This window comes from Micropterus dolomieu, linkage group LG21 (genome assembly GCF_021292245.1).
Source record: "Micropterus dolomieu isolate WLL.071019.BEF.003 ecotype Adirondacks linkage group LG21, ASM2129224v1, whole genome shotgun sequence".
Lineage (NCBI taxonomy): Eukaryota > Metazoa > Chordata > Actinopteri > Centrarchiformes > Centrarchidae > Micropterus > Micropterus dolomieu.
This window is the reverse complement of record NC_060170.1, coordinates 32,612,107-32,635,449: the sequence shown is the minus strand read 5'-3', so window position 1 is coordinate 32,635,449 and position 23,343 is coordinate 32,612,107. Positions and strand designations below refer to the sequence as shown.

The 23,343-nt window shown below is 42.8% G+C and overlaps 1 protein-coding gene across 6 annotated transcripts in view; it reads right to left on the bottom strand.

Moving 5' to 3' along the window:
* The window catches only part of arvcfb (ARVCF delta catenin family member b), a 144,956-nt gene that overhangs the window by 106,204 nt on the left and 15,409 nt on the right, over positions 1-23,343 (bottom strand). For 5 of the 6 annotated variants that reach the window (XM_046035420.1, XM_046035425.1, XM_046035422.1 and 2 more), the window contains exon 1: positions 17,817-18,042. The exons of the other annotated variant lie outside the window; for it this stretch is intronic. In XM_046035420.1, coding sequence (XP_045891376.1) covers positions 17,817-17,837 — 21 coding nt within the window. In that variant the 5' untranslated portion in view covers positions 17,838-18,042. Of the gene's footprint in view, positions 1-17,816; positions 18,043-23,343 lie in introns of those variants that run through there. 6 annotated transcript variants of the gene reach the window in all.

Sequence of the window (23,343 nt, the reverse complement as noted above, 5' to 3'; positions counted from 1 at the left end):
AGCATTATGAGAAATGTGGGAGCTGGGCAAACTGTATGCAGACGGGAAGGAAAAGGTTGCTCGTCGCTTTCCTGCTGTCTGCCCGCTGTGGAATCCAACCCCACCCTGGTAGGCTGAAATCATACAGACAGAGGGGCTAACTGGTACAGTTCTGCAGATGGATGCTTTTTTTTTGCCTGGGAAAAAAGAAAAGTCTCTGTTGTCAGTGAAAATTAATGATGCTATATAGTATAGAGGTTTGATACTGTTACAGTTTCAATACAACCAATTGCCTTTCAACAGAAGATAAGAATTTAGCATATAAACAAAACAAATGTCCATAGAAATTCAGTCCAAGTTCAGCTTATTGCAGTCCAAATTCATGGACTGAATCACTGAAGAGAGTGAGCTTTTCAGAGCATAGTATGCGCCGTTGTGTGCTGACCAACCAGTACAGCCCTGACAAACATGTCAACCCTTGTGTAAGAAAGCAAACTTTAATGAGCATCCTCAGACTTTCTGTGTATAGCCAGGGCAGAGGTCTGGTGAGGCCGCCCCATCTTGAAAGGTTACCTCTGCTATTACCTTTGCACCGGCTGGCAGGAGCTGCTTTGTGTGAGTGTGTGTGTGTGTGTGTGTGTGTAAATGTCTTGTGTGAGCAGAAGCCCATGCTAAGGCCCACACAGAGGGAGTGGGGTCCACTCAAGGGGGGAGCGGGCCTCTGGTCTGAAGGCTTAAAATAGAGTGGAGGGTGTGAGATGACTGCATTCAACAACTCACTGCAGCACGTAAGTAGAGCCCAAAAATAACTCATTATGATGTTGGATCCAGATCCATATACACTGTAATACACTGTAATGGTTAGAGCAAGACTGGCTACAAAATCTGTTCAAACAGCATCTACAAAACCAGACACTAAAATCTTCTAATAAAGCAAGAACCATGAACTTGTTTAAGGTGTGTTAGGAGCTCCTTAAAGCAGGGAGAGGCAGCTTTCACTGCAGATTTTACAGACCGAGACTCCTCAATCTGCTGAAACTCCACACTGGAATAATTTGCTCTGTAAGACGTTGTTTTTTTATGATTATTATAATAATCATAATGATTATGATTATTATAATAATCATAAAAACTTTCACTAGGTCACAGAGGAACAGCTTTCATATCAGTGGACAAGGCTGACTGGCCAGTATCTAAATTTTAATCAAAGTCTAAATATATTGGCTAACACACTAAGGTTCTTTCTAACGAGATATTTCTGTCAGCAGCAGCCAAACAGTAGGGTAATTCTGTCTTCTCTCAAACATGCACCGCCGGGCATCCAAGCGCACACACACACACACACACACACACACACACACACCACTGCCACAGCGCATAGCAAAATATTTACTGGACAGTGACAGCTTTTTCCAATAATCCTCCTTGAGAAAGAGCTGTAAGAAGGCAGCTTTGGCAAAAGAAAAGCAGGCACACAATCGAAAGCAAATCTTTCTCTGGGAAAACGGAATATAACCACAGGGCTTTTTGTCAGCTTTACACTGCTAGAAAAGAGGCAGATATGCAAGTTTCTGAAAAGGTCCTAGTCAGCTTTTCACACAGGATTGCAGAGGTTACAAAAGCACTGCATAGGAACTGACTTGGAGGGCTGGACCCACACCAACAGCATTAACTACAATACACACTAACATCCTGTGCTTTTGTGGCTTAGCTTTGTCCTGTTCCATTATGCCTCAGCAGGAATGTGAACTTCATACACAAAGGTGGTCTCTGACATATTGCAAACCCTGTAGGAAACATCACTGCCCACTGCCATATTGTATTCTTGAGCTGACATCTACATGTCAACACTGTACGTGATGCACATGAAAAACTGTTTTCCATCTTACAAATGTTTGAGCAGGGGGTTCAAAAAATGTTAGCATTCAGAAATGAAGCGACTTTCTATGAAAGACATCTTTGGGTTCTAGCTAGCTAATGTAGCATAGGAAGTTTAAGTGGCAAATGGTAGCTAGCAGCAGTGATAACGCTAACACAGACTACATGAAGTTAGGTAATGGTAACGAGAAATGAACCGAGTGTTGTGCCATAACCTGCAACAGAGACAACCCTGGAAGTATTGGAGATTTCTTTCTTGGGGTGCTAAACATTTTCCACACATTACTTTTGCAATTTGCGCAGTTTATGGCACAAAAACATCTCCTCATTAACTCTTAGTCATCGATACTTTACTATTATTTGGTGATGGTTATTTGGTAAGACGAGACCTTACAGACAGGTGTATTGATAAGGTATTGTCTTTTTACTCCCGGAGGTTTTATTGCACGTACTTACAGTAACGAGCGTAGCTGTCATCAACTCGAGTAGTTTAGAGCTAACTTAACCCTCACCGTCTCCACCGCAACGGAGCGGCGTCTCTCTCTGCTGCTTTGTGTGTGTGTGTGTGTGTGTGTGTGTGTGTGTGTGTGTGTGTGTGTGTGTGTGTGTGTGTGTGTGTGTGTGTGTGTGTGTGTGTGTGTGTGTAGGAGCTGACAGAGAGCAGCACAGGCTGCAGCCTGATGATTAACAGCCCCGGGCCTGTTTGATACCACGTTTCGGTGCCATCAATAATTAGACAATAACTTTCTAATCCATCATGTTTCAAGTCAACCCAGATTTGACGCTCGAGACATAATGTTACATTATAATCTCGATGTCAGTATCGATAAGCTCGGACCCTATTGATTTTCGGGTTTTAAGATATTTTTGAACCGGCTCCTTTTAGAACCGGGTATCAATCTCCATCCCTAATCATTACACAGAGATGATTTCTTTAAAAGTCAGTTCTAGTCTAAACCCTTCACAGCCACATGAGTAAGAGGGTTTGTCATCAAAGCTGGCAGGCAGTGTTTTTGTAGCATTTATGTGCACCGGCTCAGCACCTGACTTCCCTGGTCTGCATTAGCTCAGCCACGCAGGCGGCTCCTTAATCAGAATGAGTTCTTGGTTGACAGCCGAGTTTGGAACATGGAGAGAGGGACAACCCTGATGCTACAACAGACTCACACCATCTCTCCATGAGACATCCTGGACATCCCCATCCCTGCAATTACTCTGAGCATCTGCACACTATCCAGGCTGCAGCCACCTGAGCTTTGTGGAGCATCGCCCTCTCTGACTGCGGGCACTCTGCCATAGCAATTTCAGCAAATAAATAAGATATTCAACAATTGTTTCACTTCTAATTCAGAGCTGCGGATGCACCCTCATTTCATTAGGCTGAAATTCTGACTCAGACAAAGACAGACAATAAAGGGCCATAAGCATTGCATGCCAGACAGTGGTTAGATAGATAGCAGGCAGGCACCATCCAATAACAAAATGAACACTCAATCTTATTTGGATCCCTGGAAGCATTGGAGTCGTGTTTTTCTCTTCAATCGGAGCAGATTTTTATCTAACCACTAAACTGCTGTGAACAGATCGGTTGCTTGCTGGAATGCCCCAGTCATGGTGAATATTTCATATAAAGCCTATTGTTGTCTGCCCCACTGGGGCCTCAGCAAATGGCCCAATGAGGGAGAAAACACTGTAGTGGATTCCACAGACCAAAGCCCATTAGTCCACTGGCCTCAGGAAGGAACTAGGCAATATCTCAAAATGATGAAAACAACTTTTTCAGACCAGTGAACAAAGACTGAAGAAGGATGATATCTGAAGACCTCTGCTAAACCTGCAGATTCAGAATGTATCAAACAGGGAACAGCCTGTTCCAGATTATGATTCAAGGACGCAAAGAAAAACAGTATGCCACACCACCACAAATGCCTCTCCACACGCTGGGAAAGAAAACGATGACTCTCACTGTTTATACATAACTGAATGCGTTGTGTAATAAGAAGCCAACAGACCCCCACCCTGAAAGCCTCAAAAACACAACCCTGGGAAATATTTCTTCCAGATTTGATGCCCACACAAATAACAACATCTCACAACAAGAGTGACGCTGTATCACATAAACTGCAGTCATCCGTGTTGACTCTCAGCTGTACCGCAACAGAAGCTATACTGTATCTGACTGTTCCATGGGAAAGCAGTAGCCTAATGTAATGTTTTTTTTACAAACACAACAAATATGTCACCAACTCGATAATGAACCTGTTACAGCTACTGTATGCTGCTAAATAATTGTAGAGGACAGGGCTTGACATTAACTTTTTTGCTCACTAGCCAATGTGGTTAGTGGTTTTCCAGAGTTACTAGCCACACGGCATTTTCACTAGCCACATTTTTGTTGTTTGAAATTACAGTTTTATATGTTTAAAGTTCCCCGCGACCCTGTACGCAGGATAAGCGGTTGACGACAGATGGATGGATGTAAGTTTTAATATACTATCCTATGGGACATAAAACTAAAAACACTGTACAATCCAGAATGAAGATATCATTGAACTGATCCGACCCAATCCAACCCACTTTAACATCTCCTAACAGTCACCAGCTGGAAGAAAAGATAAACTAGGGTTGAGGACATCGGTTAGTCTGGGAAGCAGACAGCCTTGAATCACCAGCAACCATTTAGCGAGTCAGTGAAAGACCTCTCAGAACAATAGCAAAGCTGCCAAACTGCTTCGCTGCCCGGCAGTTCATCATACCACAGAAACAAGGTAATGATATCTGCCACATAACTACTTTACTTCAGCAAGAAGACACCCTACAACCAAGGCCACAAATCATAAACCCTACCAGCACTCCCAACTCGGGCCTGTCTCAGGCCATATCTTCCCGTGCTAGTTGCAAGGCCTGTGCAAAGAAATAACTTACATAATAATGAGAAATGTCCCTTGTCTGTTTCTAAACATTCTGTGGCTACAAAATGCACACAGTGGATGAAAGGGGGCTGAGAGTAGAGTAAAACTAAAAACCTAAATAGCAGTGTCCCCCAACCAAAAACATAGTAGATTTCCCATGTGCAAGCATGTGTGTGCTTCAAAAGTCAAAGTGCTACAGGGGCGCTACAAATGCTACGTCCACACCGCACGCCAAGAGAAAAGCCACGTGGGGAGCGGACTGCCATTTTCTCCTGAAAAACAAAAGCTTCAAATTCCTAACATGTTGTGGAGATTAGAGAGCAATTCTGTGGAATTCCGAGCCCCATATGGTGACAAGGTGCTCACATCTTCCCCTATTAGAGGTTCGTTTTCCTTGCCAGGAGTTCCAGTACTTGTTCTAAAGCCAAAATAAAGATTAAGCAACAGAGCAAAGAGAAGGCCAGCAGATTCCAGTGAAATGATGCTCATTTGAGTCTGAATCTGCTGCTCCAAGAGTAGGCCCTGGACTGTAAAGTAGGTGAAGGAGGATGCAGGGGGGCAGGGGGAGGGGCCTGTCACACAGATCATGACTCATTAGAGGTAGAGACTGCTGCTGTTCCAGTTTCCCAAATCATCTCTATAGACTTACGGTTAAAACACAATGAGTCAGCCATTGGACACTTTCAGTGAAAAAACGGTGGCATTCCCAATTCAATCAGCAATGAATTCAGGGAATGAGCAATGCACTTTTATTATGCAAATCTCTGGAGTTTTACGGGAAAAGCCCCTCCCTAACTGCAATCTATAGAGGACTTTGTACCTGCGAGTGCTCAGCGATGTCAAAGAGGATTAGCACCTATGATCGAGTGTTTGCTGAGCTACCTTAGAGCAGCATCGGTGATGGCACTCCCAAACCATCCCACCCCCCGACCATTGAGGCTTTTCTGAAGTAACATCAAAACAGATTCTCTGCACATCCAGCAGAAATTAGGTTGTCACAGTCTGAGAAATTAAGTCTCTGTAACTGTCTGAGTGCATGGCTGTCATATTTCATCACGCCCGTTGTTTCACAAGAGCAGCCTGGCGACAAATACAAAAACAGACCCAACAGACATTAACATAAAACGTCATCTCTGCTGGATTCCTGAAAGAGGCATGAAAGAGATATCATTGGTGTCGTCACCAAACCAAAGCAGTTTGTTGCATCATCAAGGCTGCCCTGCTTGTTCAAGCAGGGATATTAGAGAGAGAAAACACAACGCTGACTGATTGGGACTCCAACAGCTCCATTAGCGAGGCATGTTCCAGAGGCATGCAACAATTAAGGCAGCTCTGCCTGCCAGGGAGGACAAGAAGATACATGAGCAGCCAAATGCTCATAATTCAAAGCAGCCAAGCTGAAAACTGAAGCCAAAAGATGTAAGTTCTAGAGAGAAAAATACAAAAACTAAATATTATATTGACTACAGTGATTCTGCTGCACATTTACAATTGCTTCATTATGAAACATGCTCAATTCTTCCAGTTGCACTTTACAAAACAAATTAGACCTACTGTGACGCCAGGAAGAAGTAGTGGAGAACTAGCATAAGCACATCCTACTTTTGACAGATGAAAGTCAGACTTCCTGAATAAATCACCAAGGGAGCATTATTCCAGTATGCAGGTATTTTAAATCATTCTTTAGCTTCTCCATTTCCACCGGGGAAAACAGAAATGTGCCTAGTCACAGCGATGGTAAAGTCCGCCTGTGGCAGATTTCTCCTGGCTATACGTTGTTTTTTTTTTTCCCCACAAGCTCCTCTGAGAGCGAACAGGAGCTTCAGCGCTACTGAGTGGCTGACCCACTTCAGAACCTCACTGCACAATACTGCAGTGCTGCCGCTAGCAAAGTTCACAAACACTACCAAATATACACAGTACACAGGAGTTCATACATAGAAGCATCTGTAACATTCACTCAGCATCCACAATGCACAAAAACACAGAAACATGCAGCCTCTGTATAGTAAACATACCAGAAAAACTCTTGCAGAATTCAGCTCCTCCCTGGAGTTGTTATCTGCAATGCTGCTCCAGACACTGCAGACCTCTGCACCCCTGTACACCCAAAAACAGGGCAAGCCGAAAATAATATGCCAAAGTTTGACGTGGAATCAAACCTCTGAGAGCATGAACTGGCACCTAATAGCCAAGGTTTGGGAATCTCAAGTACTTGTCAATAAAGAGTATTCAAAGTAGTGAGAATTTCACAAAGTGCACAGCTGTGGTAGAGAAGAGGCAGGAGCGTTCAGCCGAGAGGGAAAGTTAATTAGGTTTGTTGGTGTATGTTGGATAGAGAAGGCAGGAGGCTTGTTTGCCACAGAGGCTGGAGTACAGCACAACAGCAGCAGCGCGTAGCTTCGGGGCGCCGGTGTCGGAGGGCTGGGGACATCATGCCAGTCCTGCTGCCTGCGAGCCTCAGATTGCAGAGCACAGAGAGAGGCCTGTAATTTTTGATCGGTCTCTGTGCACGTGCCCACTGTGATTTCCACACCACAATGTGGCAGGGGACACGATAGCTTTGCCTTTGAAGGCCACCCCACAGAAATAGTATCCAACTCTCAGCCCCTGCTGTGTTGACCATATTTCACTGAGACTGGTTGGAATAATTCTGGACCCTTTGGAGAATGCAGGCAATTTGTCATCGCTAATATAGCAGAACACAAACCTATTTGCATATTCATCATTTGTAAAGCACTACAAAAAACACAGAAGTAATGAATTAGTTAGGCTGAAACCCACAGTGTTTTTTAATCAATATATCAGTATTAAAGCATTGGTGAAACAATAAAACTGACACATTTGCCATGGTCGGGTGCACTACTCCTACTCTGGCACAGAAATGGTTAAGATATTTTTTTTTTAGTTCATGCAAATGCAAATAATGTGCTACATTCACTTCACATTAACATTCCACAACTCACAATCATGTAATGTGGTAGGTAAGATTGGCTATGTGTTGTTATACAGGGACACGATAGATGTTTTTCAACTGGAGGTAGCTATTGCTTTGGTGTCCCAGGGTTGTGCTAGGTCATTAAAAGCAATGTGGCACTTAATGTGCAGCTTGACGGTAAATTGGATATACAGGATTTCACTTCAATGTAAGGATGTACGTTGATTTATCAGGTATCAGGTTATCAATTTCGATTCACTGGATCAGCAAGAATAGAATTTCCGTTTTATTATTTTATCTATAAACGTTTTCTCAGTCCAATTTGTTACATTATTGGACATATGCGCAACAGGGCGTGCAGTGTCAGGATACAGTACTCTCCTATTTGCCAGCATCCACATGTGTCAACACTCCAGAAAAGCAGCAATTTTACCACAGTTGCTCTACACGTCGGCATTTTCCCGCAACCATAACTAGACTATTCCATCTGTCTGAACGGCGTGTCAAAAATTGCAAATAAATGTCTGTCTGTTAAATCCAAAGAACAATCTGAGTTCATTTCTGCAGGTAATAATAGAAGGTGAAAAAGCACTGCAGTGCACTTCACTTTCATCACCATTAGCAGACCAAGACCAAAACAAGGCCTTGTTAAAGTGACAACACGAGCGGCGTGAGAACATGAAGGATCAAGGAAAGGGGGCACTCAGTTTGGTCTCTTGTGACTTCTGGCTCACCGGTAAGTGAAGCTTGTGCACTGCACAAAGAGGGCATGGACACATGTTCTGCTGGCTGGTTACAGATACGGGCAGCCTTAATTAGCACCAGCGTTTCAGGGAGAGTATCCTTGAAGGACTATGAATAAGTGACACAGGGAAAATAGTGTAGATGGATTATGGCTTGGAGCAAACTGAGGAATGAGCGCTCCCATTTGAGCATTCGAGTCTGGAATGTAGCTGCTCCATGACCCCAAAAATACTCCCTGTGTTCCCCTGTGCCCTGAACAACAGAGGCTGCAGCTGGCCACTCCTTCACAGGGACTTACTCAACCCCCCCCCACCCCCACCCCGGACCCCCACGCACACTCAGAGCCGGATTCAAGAGAGACACTGCCCAAAACAGGCGAAGAGTGGATTTATTGGATTAAGCCTCTCTTAACTGTGCTGGAATATGATGGAAAGCATTTGGGAACTCAAGGAGGTCTGTATCAACAGGCCTTGTTTGCTTAACTTTGAAAATGCCGCAAGGTTTAGTGCACCCTAAATCTGAGGAGGTTAAAAAAAAAAGAAAAAAATGCATGCCTTAGTACAGCTGCTGACCAACCAGGGTGTTAAATCGAGACCCTCTTTGAATCTCTAAGGATCCAGAAAAGCAGCTTGGTAACCAATGGCAACTTAGAAAAGCCACAGGGAAATAAATACCCATTTGAGTGCAATCGCGATGGCAGCCAAATGTCCAGTTAGGAAAATATAGGCTGTGATTCTTCAACACTTGGTATGTTTTAGAGGCAATGTGCTTGCACTCTTCCACAAGAACAGTTAAAACCACTGATACTGGCAGATAAAAACAGGTTGGAGCTATTTATTTTGTTGTGTGCCTTTTGGAGTGATAAAAGCACAAATAATGATGGAATCCAGGGTGTTCTAGTAGCTAATGTACCTGCACCACCAGGTCATGACCGTCCTCTTTCTCAGACACTGCCACTCTCCCAGTATATAATTATCTAATAAAGCAATAATGGCTGTAGAGAAATGGGACCACTATTGAGAAAATAGGTTTATTTTGTTTTGCTTTCTCACTGTTCATTCTATGTGTCCCCAGGATTGAGTTACAGCACAGAAAAAGTAACTTGTACTGTGCTTCATGTCTACTGCAGCTCTACAATTGAATCCTCACACAAACCTTTTCCCTCCAACTTTCAGCTGCCTCCTCTTCAGAAAAAGAACACACAGCTATGATGTCCTATTACCAATCTAAAAGCTTGCTTGGCTGGAGCAACAGGATACTGGCAGCTCTAAAAGCCTACACCACAGGGCCAGGATTGTACGCTCTCCAAACCCAGCGTAGAGTGTTAAGTACAGCACCTTCCACGGACGGCTGGCACCTGTCCCTCCATGTCCGCAGACCTGGTTGGCACAGATCAACACTGCACCACGCTCCACTTCACAGCCTGTTACACATTCCAAACAAATTAAATAAGAAGGGGTGTGATGAGGCGAGATGGTATTTCGTGGAGCTCTAGCATCCAGCGTAGGCCACGCATGCGGTAGAGGTTCATTAGACAGCTCAATAGAGCCCTGTGGAATGTGCGAGGTGGCGCATCACTCCATTGTTCACCAGTGGCTCCTCCGGGAATGGGCTGTACACATATTAAGAGAAGACAAGGAGATGAGCAACAGTGCTGCGCCATCACATATAATGGCATATGACAGCCAGCCCTGTGTCTAGAAGCATCCATTGTAGAAACCATTGAACTGTACAAACCGCTGTCTGCGTGGCGAATCAGCAGCGCTGAAAATGCCAGGAACTCGTTTATCTTTCCCGTTTTAGGAGGTCCTGCTCCTGGTTTGGCTGAACTTTTGCCACTGGTTAGCATAATGTTTGTGTGCAGGCAGTGTTGGGGCCGGAGCTGAGGCTGCTATGGCAGAAGCTGCCTGTAGCAGGGCCCGTTGTGGCCCCAAGGCAGGTCAGCTTACAGTGGTTTGGACTTTCCCTCTCACTCTATACTCCTCTTTTCATTCTCTTTTATTTTTCTCCCTGGACCCAAGCCATCAACAGTCACAGCCACTATTGTGTGTTGTGAGGTTCAGAGCTGCATTCTAATGAAGCGCCGGACCTCATCAGAGCACTTCAACCGCCAGCGGGTCATAACAGCCAGTCCTCACCTCAAACTCCCTACAGGCTGTGTGACTGAGCTCTGAGTAAGCAAAACATGGATCTACTACCAGTCAATACATACTGGTTTCTCAGATGCCTTTTGCAAAAAAAAACACTTAACAGATAAGCCAGTCAACAGAAGTTACTGTTACAACTCAGTTATCTTATAATATTAATTATTATCTTATAATATTACCACTGATTCAATATAACAACTTCATTACAATTATAAGTTTCTTGCCTATTTGACAGCCACTGCTGATGAATGTTACCTTATGTGATCAAAAAACTAAAACTTTCAGTGTAATGAACTTGCATTGACTTTATATCTATCAATATATCCTGCACAGTGGAATACATCTCAGAATTTCTGTGCTGAACAAATAAGATGTTTGATTAAAGCTGAAGTTAGAGAAACACTGATGTTAATGTCTAAACATAGTTTCAGACTAGCAACTAACGTTTATTTTCATTTTCGACTAATCTGCCGACTATTTTCACGATTAAATCGACTAATCGTTAAGTCAATAAAACGTAAAGAAATTGTGAAAAATGCTCATTACAATTTTCTGGAATCCAAAGTGACGTCTTCAAATTGCTTCTTTGGTCCAACCAACAGTCCAAAACCCAAAGACTCTTCATTTACTATCATAAATGACAAAGAATAGCAGCAATTCCTCATTTAAAAAAAAGATGAAACTAGAAAATGTTTCACATTTTTGCTTAAAAAATGCCTGAAATGATTAATCAATTATCAAAATAGTTAATCAAATGATCAAATAATTAAATAATCAATATATCGTTGCAGCTCTATTTCAGACCCACAAATTTGGCAATGTTTAGTCAGGTAACTATAACATAACATATTCGTTTAAATGCGTAGATTTACTCAATTTATTTTTCTCCATACTGATTGGAAATTCATCACTGGTACCGTACATATCTGTAGCTTCCATCAAAAAATATCTGTTATGGCTTTAATAGGTTTTCAAAAACCCAATGACTGACGACTCCTTACAAATGTTGAACTAAATAAACCAGTGATGCCTCAAGCAAGCTCCTCGCACTGCCACATGTCAGTGTAATCTGAATGGTCAGTCGGCACTGATAGAGCCCCACTAAAGAGCTGTCAGAGGGAATCATTAATCTCAAAAAGCAGCATGAGACAGATGGTATGACGATGGAGGATCGATGCTCTCCCCGGTATCACGACTGCCTCCAGTGGCCGGCCCAGAGGCAGGATGTGGGTTAATCCCTCAAAAGAAAGTTCCAGACTAAACACGCAAGAGCAGCCCAAGATCTCCCACTCCCCCAGCCCCCACGGCTGCACTGCACATACTGACTATTACAATATGGATGGTTCTGGAGGGGGTAAAAAGAGAAAGGGAGAAGTAGAGAGGCGTTTGTTTCTGCATTTCTGGTTGAGGGAAGCTTTAGGAGGACTATGACCTTCCCCCTCAGGGCCCCTCTAAGAGGTCCCCAGCTGCAGGACAGAGGGGCTGGAGCCTATATGAACTATACATAACTGTTAAAGAAGCTACAGTTCTTATAAAAAGGCCCCAGAACCAGACCCCTCTCCAACTGAAGGTCTGGGTGGCAGCAGTTTTCCTAGCATGGAGCGCACACAGGGAGGGAAAAGGGAGGAAGGAATAAAGGGAAAGAACTTCCCCTGCGCGGCCTTCAAACACTCTGTATGGCCTTATTCTCCATTTAAAATAAATAGCACATATCATATCAATTAATTCACTAATCCTGGGCTATCCTGCAATCCAACTACTGCACTTGATTGTTGTCCTTCCCTAGCGGAAATTAAATTTACTATCAATATTATGATAAGACCTTTATTGTATGGTCCAGTCTACTCATCAATTCAGCCCCAGCACCTCTGTACATCAACACTCACACTGCCAGCTGTTTTTCTATGGTACGGATGCTGATATGCAACCCATGCTGTCATCGATCACTGGTTTTAAGGATGAGTGGGGTCCTTTCTGGTCCACGGCGCTGCCCAAAGAGCTGTCATATCTGCAGCTCTAACAACAGTCTCTGCAGGAAAGCCAATTACAGTGGTGAAACATGCAAACTCACACACAAGCATATGCACTGGAAAATTTACACATACACATGCATGCAAACCAACATGACAGCATCTTGGCTCATTAGGAGTCCTTTTCTTCTCCCTCAGACCACTTTTAATCTGTTCAGTAACTCTCTTTTCACTATCATCAGCACTGCAAACATCTTTTGACAGGATCGTTAAAAATCCGACCTGACTGATCATGGTTTCATCCTGTTTATAGGTCTTGAATTAGAGCATCAGGTTGAGTAATAACCAAACTGTTGGCACTATGTAATCTCACCACCTCTCTCTCATTAGGCTATGAGATTATCTTGTAAATATTGTCACTACAACAATTACAGCCTTGATTTTCCCGCAAGCACAACTTTTTTTCAAGTGTAATGAGTTCAACTTCCCCAACTTTCTGCTTTCTGGTCAGCTTCTACTACTGTGTGACTGAGCCTCTTCAGCTTACAATGGGGAAAGTGGCTTTCTTATCTACCCGATCGAAAACATGGCTCTTGTTGCTGGCTTCCAGCAGCACAGATAGGGAGGTGTTTATTGGACACAGTCAGAGAAACCATGAATCCCATTCCCTTATAAACAGGGCTACCCTGTCCGTAGCCTGCAGACAAACACTGACTAAACAAGCCGGGGATCCAATTGATGTTCCTCTGTAGCCACCTGCGTGTGGTGTGCGCGTGAGCATTTGCGTGTGCGTATTTGTGTGTTGAAGGGAGAGTGGGCTGACACTGTGTCTACACCTCACCTCTGGAGGATTTAACGTATTTGGCAGCAGGAAAAGCACAAAAAATTCTCAATCAGCCGAGTAGTCATTAACAAGTGATAGCAAGTTAATTGTACAAAATGTAAACCAGAGAAACAGAAGGTTGTGCATGAAATATATGCATGCATACAGGATTCATACTGTATGAACCCTGCACACATGTTTGATAACAAGCACGCTGAGCTCAATAGGTAAAAAAAAAAAAAAAACAACAGCTCTAGCAAGATAATAAGCTGCCATCTCATTAATGCGCTGCTTCTTCTCCCCAATGCCGTTTCCAAACCGAAAGCATCCATCTCCAGCATCCCTCGCACCCCCTCCAGCCTTCCAATTTACTGCCACTCACCTTTTTTTAATTCCATCAGCGTGATGATGAAAGCTGAGAGAGCATTATGGTGCTCACCAGTGGTCAGACAGTGAGCGAGCGAGTGCAGGCCTGCATCGGTCACACTGTCAGACAGCCAAATGGGTTAGGACAGATAGAGGGGAGGCCAAGGCAGAGAGAAGTGGAGAGATCTGTAGCGCCAAGAGCTGAGTGGCATAGACCCCTAATTCTCCCCAGAACAAAACCACAGAGTAAATACCAAAAGCCTGAGGGTGTGTTCATATACACAGCACGAGCATACAGTGTACCATGTATAGTAAAGTGTAATATTTGGCTCAAACAGGATTGGCACATATTTCTCAGTGTTTGTTTTAACCCATTTGGTGGACCAGATGTCTGGTTTTGTGTTGCGTCAGGAGATAAAGCAAACCAAAATGTCTTATAGTGATTGTAGCAATGGTCAATTAATCAAGAGGAAATAAATTGGAAGCAATTTTTTCTTAAATGTGAATATTTGCTTCGTCCTCTATGATTAACTCATTACCATCGGGTTTAAGACAGTTGGTCGGACAAAAAAAGCAAGTCTATTTGGGTTCTGGGAAATTGTGACAAGCATTGTTTTTACTAATTTCTGACAGTTCTTGGACAAAACAATTAATGGATTAATCAAGAAAATAATCATTAGCCTAGCTGCAACCTAAATTGGTTAATTAATAAATAATGAAACATTTTCCCAGAACCCAAGGTGGTATCTTACAATTGCTTGTTTTGTCTGATGATGGTTGAAACGCATTTGATTTATAATTATATATAATTTAATATATATAACCAAGAGAAATGCAGCAAAGCCGTACATATTAGAACCTTTAAGGGCCCAGCAAATGTCTGCCATTTTTGCTTACTATACTAAGAGGATTGTAGCATTCAGCGAACAGATAACAATAAAAAAAAAATCATTGTAAGCCCACTGAGGTAATGTAGAACTTGATATTTACAATAACATATCATGATACCATGCATAATAAAGCTGTTTTAGCCATAACACATCTGTTTGGTACTTCAAGCCAGTTAAACAAATCACAACAAAGTATTTGCAAACTATCTGACTGGGCTCTTATATGTCGGACTGAGGAGCATAAACATGTAGGATGGCAGAGGGGTACTTATCATGCGGGGGTACATATATGGTCTCAGCTGTTGACATGTAAAGTCAGTTCAGGTTACATAAAACCAAAAACAGGTGTCCAGTGAAAGAGGTGGGGAGGATGGTAGGCAGGCGTCTCTCGGGTGGATGGTGGGTAGGGAGGCAGATACTGTAACATGTCAAGCCATGTTGTGTCATGGGTCGTATGATAAGAGCAGCCATGGGAACGGAATGGGAAACACAGCAAGTATGGTCAGGCTGTGTGACAGGAAGGCCATCTGTCACCAGGCACCTCCACCATATGATCATGCCTCTTTCAAGACCCTCTCGCCTTCAACACAACAGCACTCTTGACCCCCCCCCCCCCCCCCCCCCCCCCCCCCCCACACACACACACACACACACACACACAGTAAATGCCTCTTGCATTGATCTCAGTCTCCACAGCTATTGACAGTTCATGTGTTTCCGGTCATTGGTATTATTCTTGTATGACCTTCACTCACCAAACAATGCCACTCCTCATGCTCTACATGTCTTCAAATATTGATCTGCACAACATCTTCTGCAGTCACAAAAGGGGAGCCTGAGGAGAGGAATGGAAAAGAACACGCAAGGATGGCCAAGCCCCCCCCCACAGAAAAATAGAGAAGGAGAGAAAGACGTTTGACAGATTTTTAATTTCGGTAAGAAATCAAACAGCATCAGAGAGGAGGGAGACGCTCAGTTGCTGCAGCCGAAAGCGCCGCGAGCTGTCAGGAATCTGGCAGTTTAACCCGCAGTCTGAAGACAAGACCTCCTTTAGTCTTTGGCTGAGTCACTGATGAATTATTTTGTTATTCAGACGGGTCCTTCTAGCTTCTGGAGGAGAAGTAAAGTCGTTTTTTTGAAAGACCTTGGCAAAATGATGACTACTGGATTATTCATAATGTTTTCCTTTCTCCTTCACGACAAATCTGTTCTTCTATTTTTCATGAATAGAAGATGCTACGGCCTGCGCAACTAAATTTGGAGGATTTGGGCGCTACCCTGCTGGAGTAAAGTTCTCAAATAAAGACCTGTTTATATTTAACTCAGACATGGTCTGGTGCAGGCTCCCCTGCTAATTGAGGGCTATGCGGTAATCTTCAGTGGGCTAAAACTCATTTACCATAAGCTCTGGCGCAGCATTAAGACGAGGTCAAGACGGATCAGCGTTTCTCTCATCTCCCCTTGCTATCTACAGTCTTCTGTGAATAAAAACTGATCTAAGCTATAAAGGGACATAGAGAGTACAGTACAGAGCATCACTGCTAAAAGTGGCAGAAAAGTGGCACTGCAAAAATCAGGACTCTCAACCAAAACAACGACATAGACACTGAAATCAATCCATTTCATTCTGAAGTGTGACTTAGACACCCGTTGACCCCCTTTCCCCTACAGCATTTCCCAAGCAGGTGCTCCCTAGCTGAGGAATGTCAAGCTGAGTTGAAAAGGTTGCTCCACCAAGTATGCCAACTATCTTAGCCGTACGGGGGTCACGGACATAGGGGAGATAGTGCACCTCCCCGACCCTTTTTTGGGATGCATCTGGAGAGGTAAAACTCTCATGTTGTTAACACGCATTTCATCCCATCCCGCATAATCCAAGTCATCCCAACAGGAAAATGTTGCCCTGCTTTTGACCCGTCGCCTCACACTTAGAGCAGCCCTCAAACTTATCAAAACCAAGGGATGGAAAAAACAAAGAGTATGTGAGAGAATAACAGCTTCTTATTTTGGCAGAGCCTCCTCCAGTTATCTGGTGGCATTCATCCACAAGGGCAACTGGTAACATATTATTATCAGAGCAACGTGGAGAGCTGACAGAATGTTTTTGTCTGCCAGACAGGGGTTTGGTAACTCCACCCCGCTCAGCTCAGAGAAGGAGAGCAGCGCTGATCAGAAGTTGACCTTATTCAATCAGATTTTCTTTCTCCACTTTCTCTCTTTCTTTTAGGATGGCTGTCTTCCTTTTTTTTTTTTAACATCTGAGCGCTGCCAAGCTCGGCGGGGAAAAGAGCGTTGTGATGGTGTAGGCTGTCTGTGGATGCGCTTCAAACACAGGGAACACTTCCAATAATGTATGCACATCATGCCCTGGTACGCACACACCCACACAGACACAGTAACACACTCACAAGAGCTAACAAAAGCACATTCCTGCGGTATCTGTGCAAGCGAAAGACAAAAGGGTTTAATACCATGTCTCTCACACTATTGGCACTACAGGCCATAGGCTATAAATCCTGGCCCGGGCTCATTCAGAGCCTCACAGGCGATGATCACGGACAAACTTTCAATCCTTCACTGCTTGTCCCAGGATCACACCAGTCATTCTATAGGTGGTACTGACAAGACTGAGCACATGAATGTGTCAGGGAACTCATAAGTTACAGCACGGCTTTACTGCAAGGCAACCCCCCCCCCCCCCCCCCCCCCCCCCCCCCCCCCCCCCCCCCCCCCCCCCATCCCCAACGCACAAACAGGACCACCACTAAACATAGATCCTTATCTCATAGTCATAACTATTTACAGCATGAAATGGTCACCAAGTGGTGGAAGAAGTCATTATTATTATTGTACACATGCATGAATGTCACATACACACATGCACACAGACGAGACTACACATCCTTATGTGCACACACATGACACACACACGCACTATCCTCCTGAAGGACATCGATAAATCTGAGAATCTCTGCTCTTGTGTATTAAACTGCGTGAAAAAAGCTACGTCAAAGACATGCAGAGTGATGTTCCAGGATAAGAACGACAGGTATGCAACACAACTCAAACAATGAGGAATCAATTAGGAGGAGGAGAAAGACAAGAGTCAAAGAGGCTGGAGATACGATGAGCGGAGAGAGAGGAGACCGGCAGGCACAGCAACACTAACCTGTTTCACTTCAGCAGGCATGGTCCAAAATCCCCCCCTTCGTTCCCGAAAAAATAAAAAACCTCCCGGGGAAATTTGTAACAACTATTTCCTTCACTCGGAAAAGTTCTCCTTTCCCTCCTCTCCTCCTCTCGTCTCCTCACGTTGTCCTGGTCAATTTACGCTGAGTTTTCCCTCTCAGAGCGCAGAGGCAGCAGCTCAGACGCAGGCAGCCATCCTCTGCTCAGCTGTGTCAGCCACACAGTGTTAGCTGCAGACATACAGGAAGCGTGGCAGTGCGCCTTTCAAAATAAAGGCGTAGCTCTTGTTAACACAGGCTCGCAAAAGACAGCTTTGTCTTATGTGTTGCATGTCTGCTTGCAACTACAAAACCACATTTCCACTTGAAACAACCTGAAGAAAAGTATGGTTCAAGATGTAGGTTAGTTAGAACATGCTGTCACAAGGGGAAATGGTACATTAAGATATTTTGGTCGCAGTTATTTTCAGTGGATTTAATGTCTCAAATCCAAAAACACACAAGATTTAGAAACGTTTTTGTTTAGTTTTTTTAAATCAGCCTGAATTTATAAAAAATATCAGTCATCACTGACAGTATACCAAGTCCAGGTTTTTCTCCTAAAAAAGTGACTTTATGCACCTTCTGCAGGAGATGTTGTAGGTCTACCTTTGTATAGGATACATCTATAATAATGTAGTAGCCTAGGTGTTTATTACTATTTACAGAGAAATGACTACAGAGTCATTTTTTAATAATAAATCATATGTTTTCCTGTACTTGACAAAAAGCATTTTCCTCGCCACTCAGTGGCAGTATGGCTGCTGGATCATTTCCAGCAGAAGGCTTTTATTTCAGAGTGATTGACTTAAGGGCTTGTAACCTTTTTTTTTTATACAGCCTATGGTTTTGGTGTGGAGGACTGTCACGCTTTTATTTTGAAAGTAAAATCACCCTACATCCAGTGTAATTCTGGCTATCACAGGCTGATTTGACACAGCTGAAAAAGGGGACCCAGCTTTTTCCTTTGCAGAGATGTTGTATGTTTGTCTGTGTGTATGTATGGAGAAGAGATGAAGGGCAGAAGGAGCTGTTGCCCCTGCAGGAATCCAAGAAGAGCACTGGAGCTCAACCGAATTCACACACACTCACTCAACAACAAAAAAAAGTTAGCCAGAGAAAGAACAAAAACCACCAGGGCTGAGACGAGTAAGGGGGGGGGTGTTACAGAAAGGAGGTTTCCCAGACAGGCAGCAGGAGCTAGAAGTGTAGCAGCTCTCTCTCTCTCTCCTCCTCTCTCTCTCTCTCTCTCTCATTGGGTCTATGTCTGGCATCTTAGTGGGGTGGGACCAGCTTCCTCTATACACTCCAGCTGCGTCTGTCTGTCAACCCGTCGCCCCCTCCCCCTTGTTGGCATAGACAGGGAGAAGAAGAGAAAATGGGGTGGTGGGGTGGGGGACAGGGGCTCACACACTAAACAAAAGTTGCCCCTATTGAGGAAAAGGCACCAAATACTCTGCACATTTTTTACACCCTACACACACACACAGCTCCTTTTCTCCACCTCTTTGTCCCGTTCCTCTCACCGCACTTGATATAAGGGAGGGCTGGGACGTACGTGAAAGAATTCGCATTCAAACATCTATGACTGTGACCAAGACTGAGAAGGAATGTTAATCTAATAACGTAGATGGAGGATTAACTGAGGACAACTTTGAGAGACGTCTGGATTTACAGCAGAAAGAAAAAGAATGACTGGACTAAAAAGAGAAAACAGAGAAAGGAGAAATCCCAAACGGAGGGGAAATGGCAGAGGTTTTGCATTCCACAAGCATGGTATTTCATCTCCCCGCATGTTACTGCTCCATTTGTTCTTAATGAAAGACCTGACTTGCCATGCACCATTACATTTAGATCTATTTACTTTCAACAACACCATTAAGAATTCATCCAGCCAACATTACCTGCAAAAAGTGGTTTTAAAAAAGTCTGGTAACTTCAAATTGCAGTGCATTTCTTTCTCTTATGTGATTTGCAATATCACATTCCATTTAAGCCATTTAAAGTTTGAGTGAGTTTCATAACCCTGTTTAAAAATCCATTAAGTGCTTTGCAATACTCATGGGAGCGGATGAGAAAAGAAGCCTTACTCTTTATTTTCTCTATAAATTTGTGCATGTGTGGTCTGTCTGTGTCCATTTTATAGTTTAATGTTGTGATCATTGTTTTAAGGAACATTTGTTTCCATGCCATCTAGACTCGTACAAGACTATAAGTCTAGAAACACACTAGCAGCTCTCTGTACTGCACTCCATTGCTTTGAGCTTAATGCTGAGGTTTGTAATGTTAATATGCTAATGTTAAGCAGGTATAATATTTCCCATGGTTAACTTCTTGGTTTAACATTTTAGCATGTTAACATTTGCCAATTACCACTAACATAAAGTGCAGCAGAGACTGATGTGAATGTCATAAGTTCATTAGTTACAAATGCATTTTATATCTGCCGGAGCAAATGAAAAATGAGCTCTGCAGATTTGTCTGGTTCCCAAACTGGTGTTGGAAGCAAAGTTAAAGGATCACCAAAGCTGTCACAATACATCCTGAGGGGAACATGAATTTTTGTACCATTCAATAATTGTCGAGACATTCATGGTGGTGCTACAGAACAGGGATTCATTGCCTGTACAAAATGTTGTGCCAATCCTTCAATTCTTTGTTGAGATATTTGACTGGCAAAATGAAAAAATTAACCTGCTGGTGGCACTAAAGTCAAGGGATCATCAGAGCCATTAGGATTCATGCTCTGGGGACAATGAATGCCTGTACAAATTTTCATAGCATGCCATCAAATAATTGTAGAGATATTTTAGTCTAGACCAAAGTTGGGGAGCACACTATTGATAGATGCTGCTATCCCTCGAACCACATTGCTAGCATGGTTGAAAAATACTATTGCTCTTTTCATATACAGACAGGTACAACCATCTGATGCATGTGGTTATCAATAAGCTCTCTGTTCCAGAAAATGTATGACACAAAAATAAAATAAAAACAGGACAGATTGAGGTAAATTAAATATCCAAAAATGTATAATGAACATTTCATTTCAAAATAACTCATCAATTTGTGATGTAGAAACATTCCAGGTTTCTACATCACAAATTGATAATACATAATGTTTGCAGGAATACTTGCTATATAGTACTGTCACAGAAAAGCTATATTCTCTTGAGTCTGGTCAGCCCACGCCTGGTCCTTGTAAAATAAATGTACAAGGTGTATGAATAATCCAGGAGCTGCAATCAAAGCTCCTGAAGTCAGCTGTACTTTGTCAGGATGTACAGTGTGAAACAGATGGTAGAAAGGTTAATGTTCAGCAACAGAGCATGCTTTGACAGCCAGACACCACCAATAAAGCTGCATCTGTAAAAATCATGTCTTTCTCTTCCATTCAAGATCTCAGATGCACAGAAAAACAGAGAGAAAGAAAGAGGAGCAAAAGCAGATGCAAGAAGTAGACTGAAGGGAGACGCAACTATCGGTTTGAAATTATATATGGTGTTTCATTAGGAAAAAGAATGTTTTTATATCTTCAGTTTCAAAGGAGAGTTTAATGACTCTCATTTTGAATAGTAGCCTACTTCAAAAGCTTTTCCACTCTGCCAAGAAGACATTTTTGGGAAACACTACTTAACTTTCAAACTTAAATCATGAGGTGAGTAAGTTCAACCAAATATCTCACTATACACAAAGCAGGTCTGCAAAAAATGCCTAAAAAGTTATTTTAAAGATAAAACTGACTTTGCTGCTTTTAGTTCTGTGTCTACAGGGCCAAGATGATCTGCTCTGCTACAGGCTGACTGCTGTTTATTCTAACAACGGCACAGCTTGCAAAAAAGGCCTTATCTAATGACTCTTACAATCATGTTTTATTTTCCCCTTGAAAAATGGCTACTCAGCGATGTAGAGGTTTAGAGTCTAATCTATTGGGGGAAGTTTGTCTTGTAAAAAGGCAATTTTCTCTTCATTTAGGGAAATAAAGCTCTTTTTAAATGACATCACTTCAGATCAAAAGGTCCTGTTTTCTGTTTTTATGTCACAATACTGTAATTAGCACAGCAAGATTTGTAATACAACTATAACTGGATTAGCCTTTTCCTAGCTTTTCATCTTGTCATGCATAATTCGGACACTGAATGAGGCACAAACAACAGGAACTGAATCAGTCTGAGGCTAATCATCAACTTTTTTTTCATTTTAGTTGAACATACCCTTTGGATTTGGAATAGTCTCTCTATTGGTTGTTCAAGTTGTTCATGTCTAAAAGTGATCATATCTAATTTTCCATACATGGTATATGTGTTTTGTATAAACGCCCTTATTCAGCACAGAATGACCAGCGTGAATGTGGTCCTTGGAGAAAGAGGACTGTCAAGAGTAGTGCCCGACTATTCACACATTCCTGCGCTTTTACCATCACCCTCTACACAACGAGAATCACTCTCAGACACTGCGTGTGAGACAGTTCACATACCAAGCCCCAAGCCCCATTTCTTTCCACTTCACCATTTTCAAATGTGCCAACATATAAAGAGGGCCCCACAGCCGGGTTTCAGCTTAAGAAAAATTACATGATTTTTAGTGTGCGTGCAACTATGTGACACAAAAATTGCAAAGGTTTGCAAATTCCAGACTGTGTGATTTAGTATGGTGTGCCTCTACCTGAGGCAATGTCAGCTCATTTAGTCAGTCATCCACAGTGCAAAGTCATTGGATTTATGGGGACTTAATTGCTTTATTCTGATGGTATACCACATGTAGACAAGTGTTACTGCACGTACACTTTTTTACATGCTCATAATCCATCTAACGCACACACACAGGAGGAAGAGTAAGGATTTGCTAGAGCAAGCAAATACCAAGAGGTTTGTTTCTATTAGCTTTAAATAGAACTGAGATTTTAGGCTAATTCCAGATAAAGTAACCAGCTGAGAGTTACAGCTGCCCCTTCTGAGTTGATTCATCTACAGTTTAGTCTGTGAGTCTTGGGGGGACTCTGTCAGACTTCTTTAGTTGATTTGTCTGCTTTAGCTTTGTTTTTCAGGAATTGTGGAAGCTTTCTTGTGGAAGAATTCTCGCATCCAAACGCACTTTTTATAATTAACATTAGATCTGAAAGCATTTTTGCACATATTTGCTGAGCGTCAATAATATGAGAGACACAGTACTGTGGAGAGCCTAGCTGAAACTCTTTGATTTGCTTTACTTGCCAACAGATCTGAATATTCACATTGTTGCAACCTCTATTAAAGAACACACTGGGGTGAAATCTAAAAGAAATGTTCAGTTCATTTTTGCATTACTGCTTTCGTAGTCTTAAGGAATTCTCTGTCCAATGAAGTGCAAATTTACCCCATGCAAAACTCCCAGTGCTGCTTCTGTTCCTCATTTGATGACCATTAATATGCTTGTAAGTCATGTAGTAAAAATGTTGCACCAGTATGTTAAACTGATGAGGATAATTAA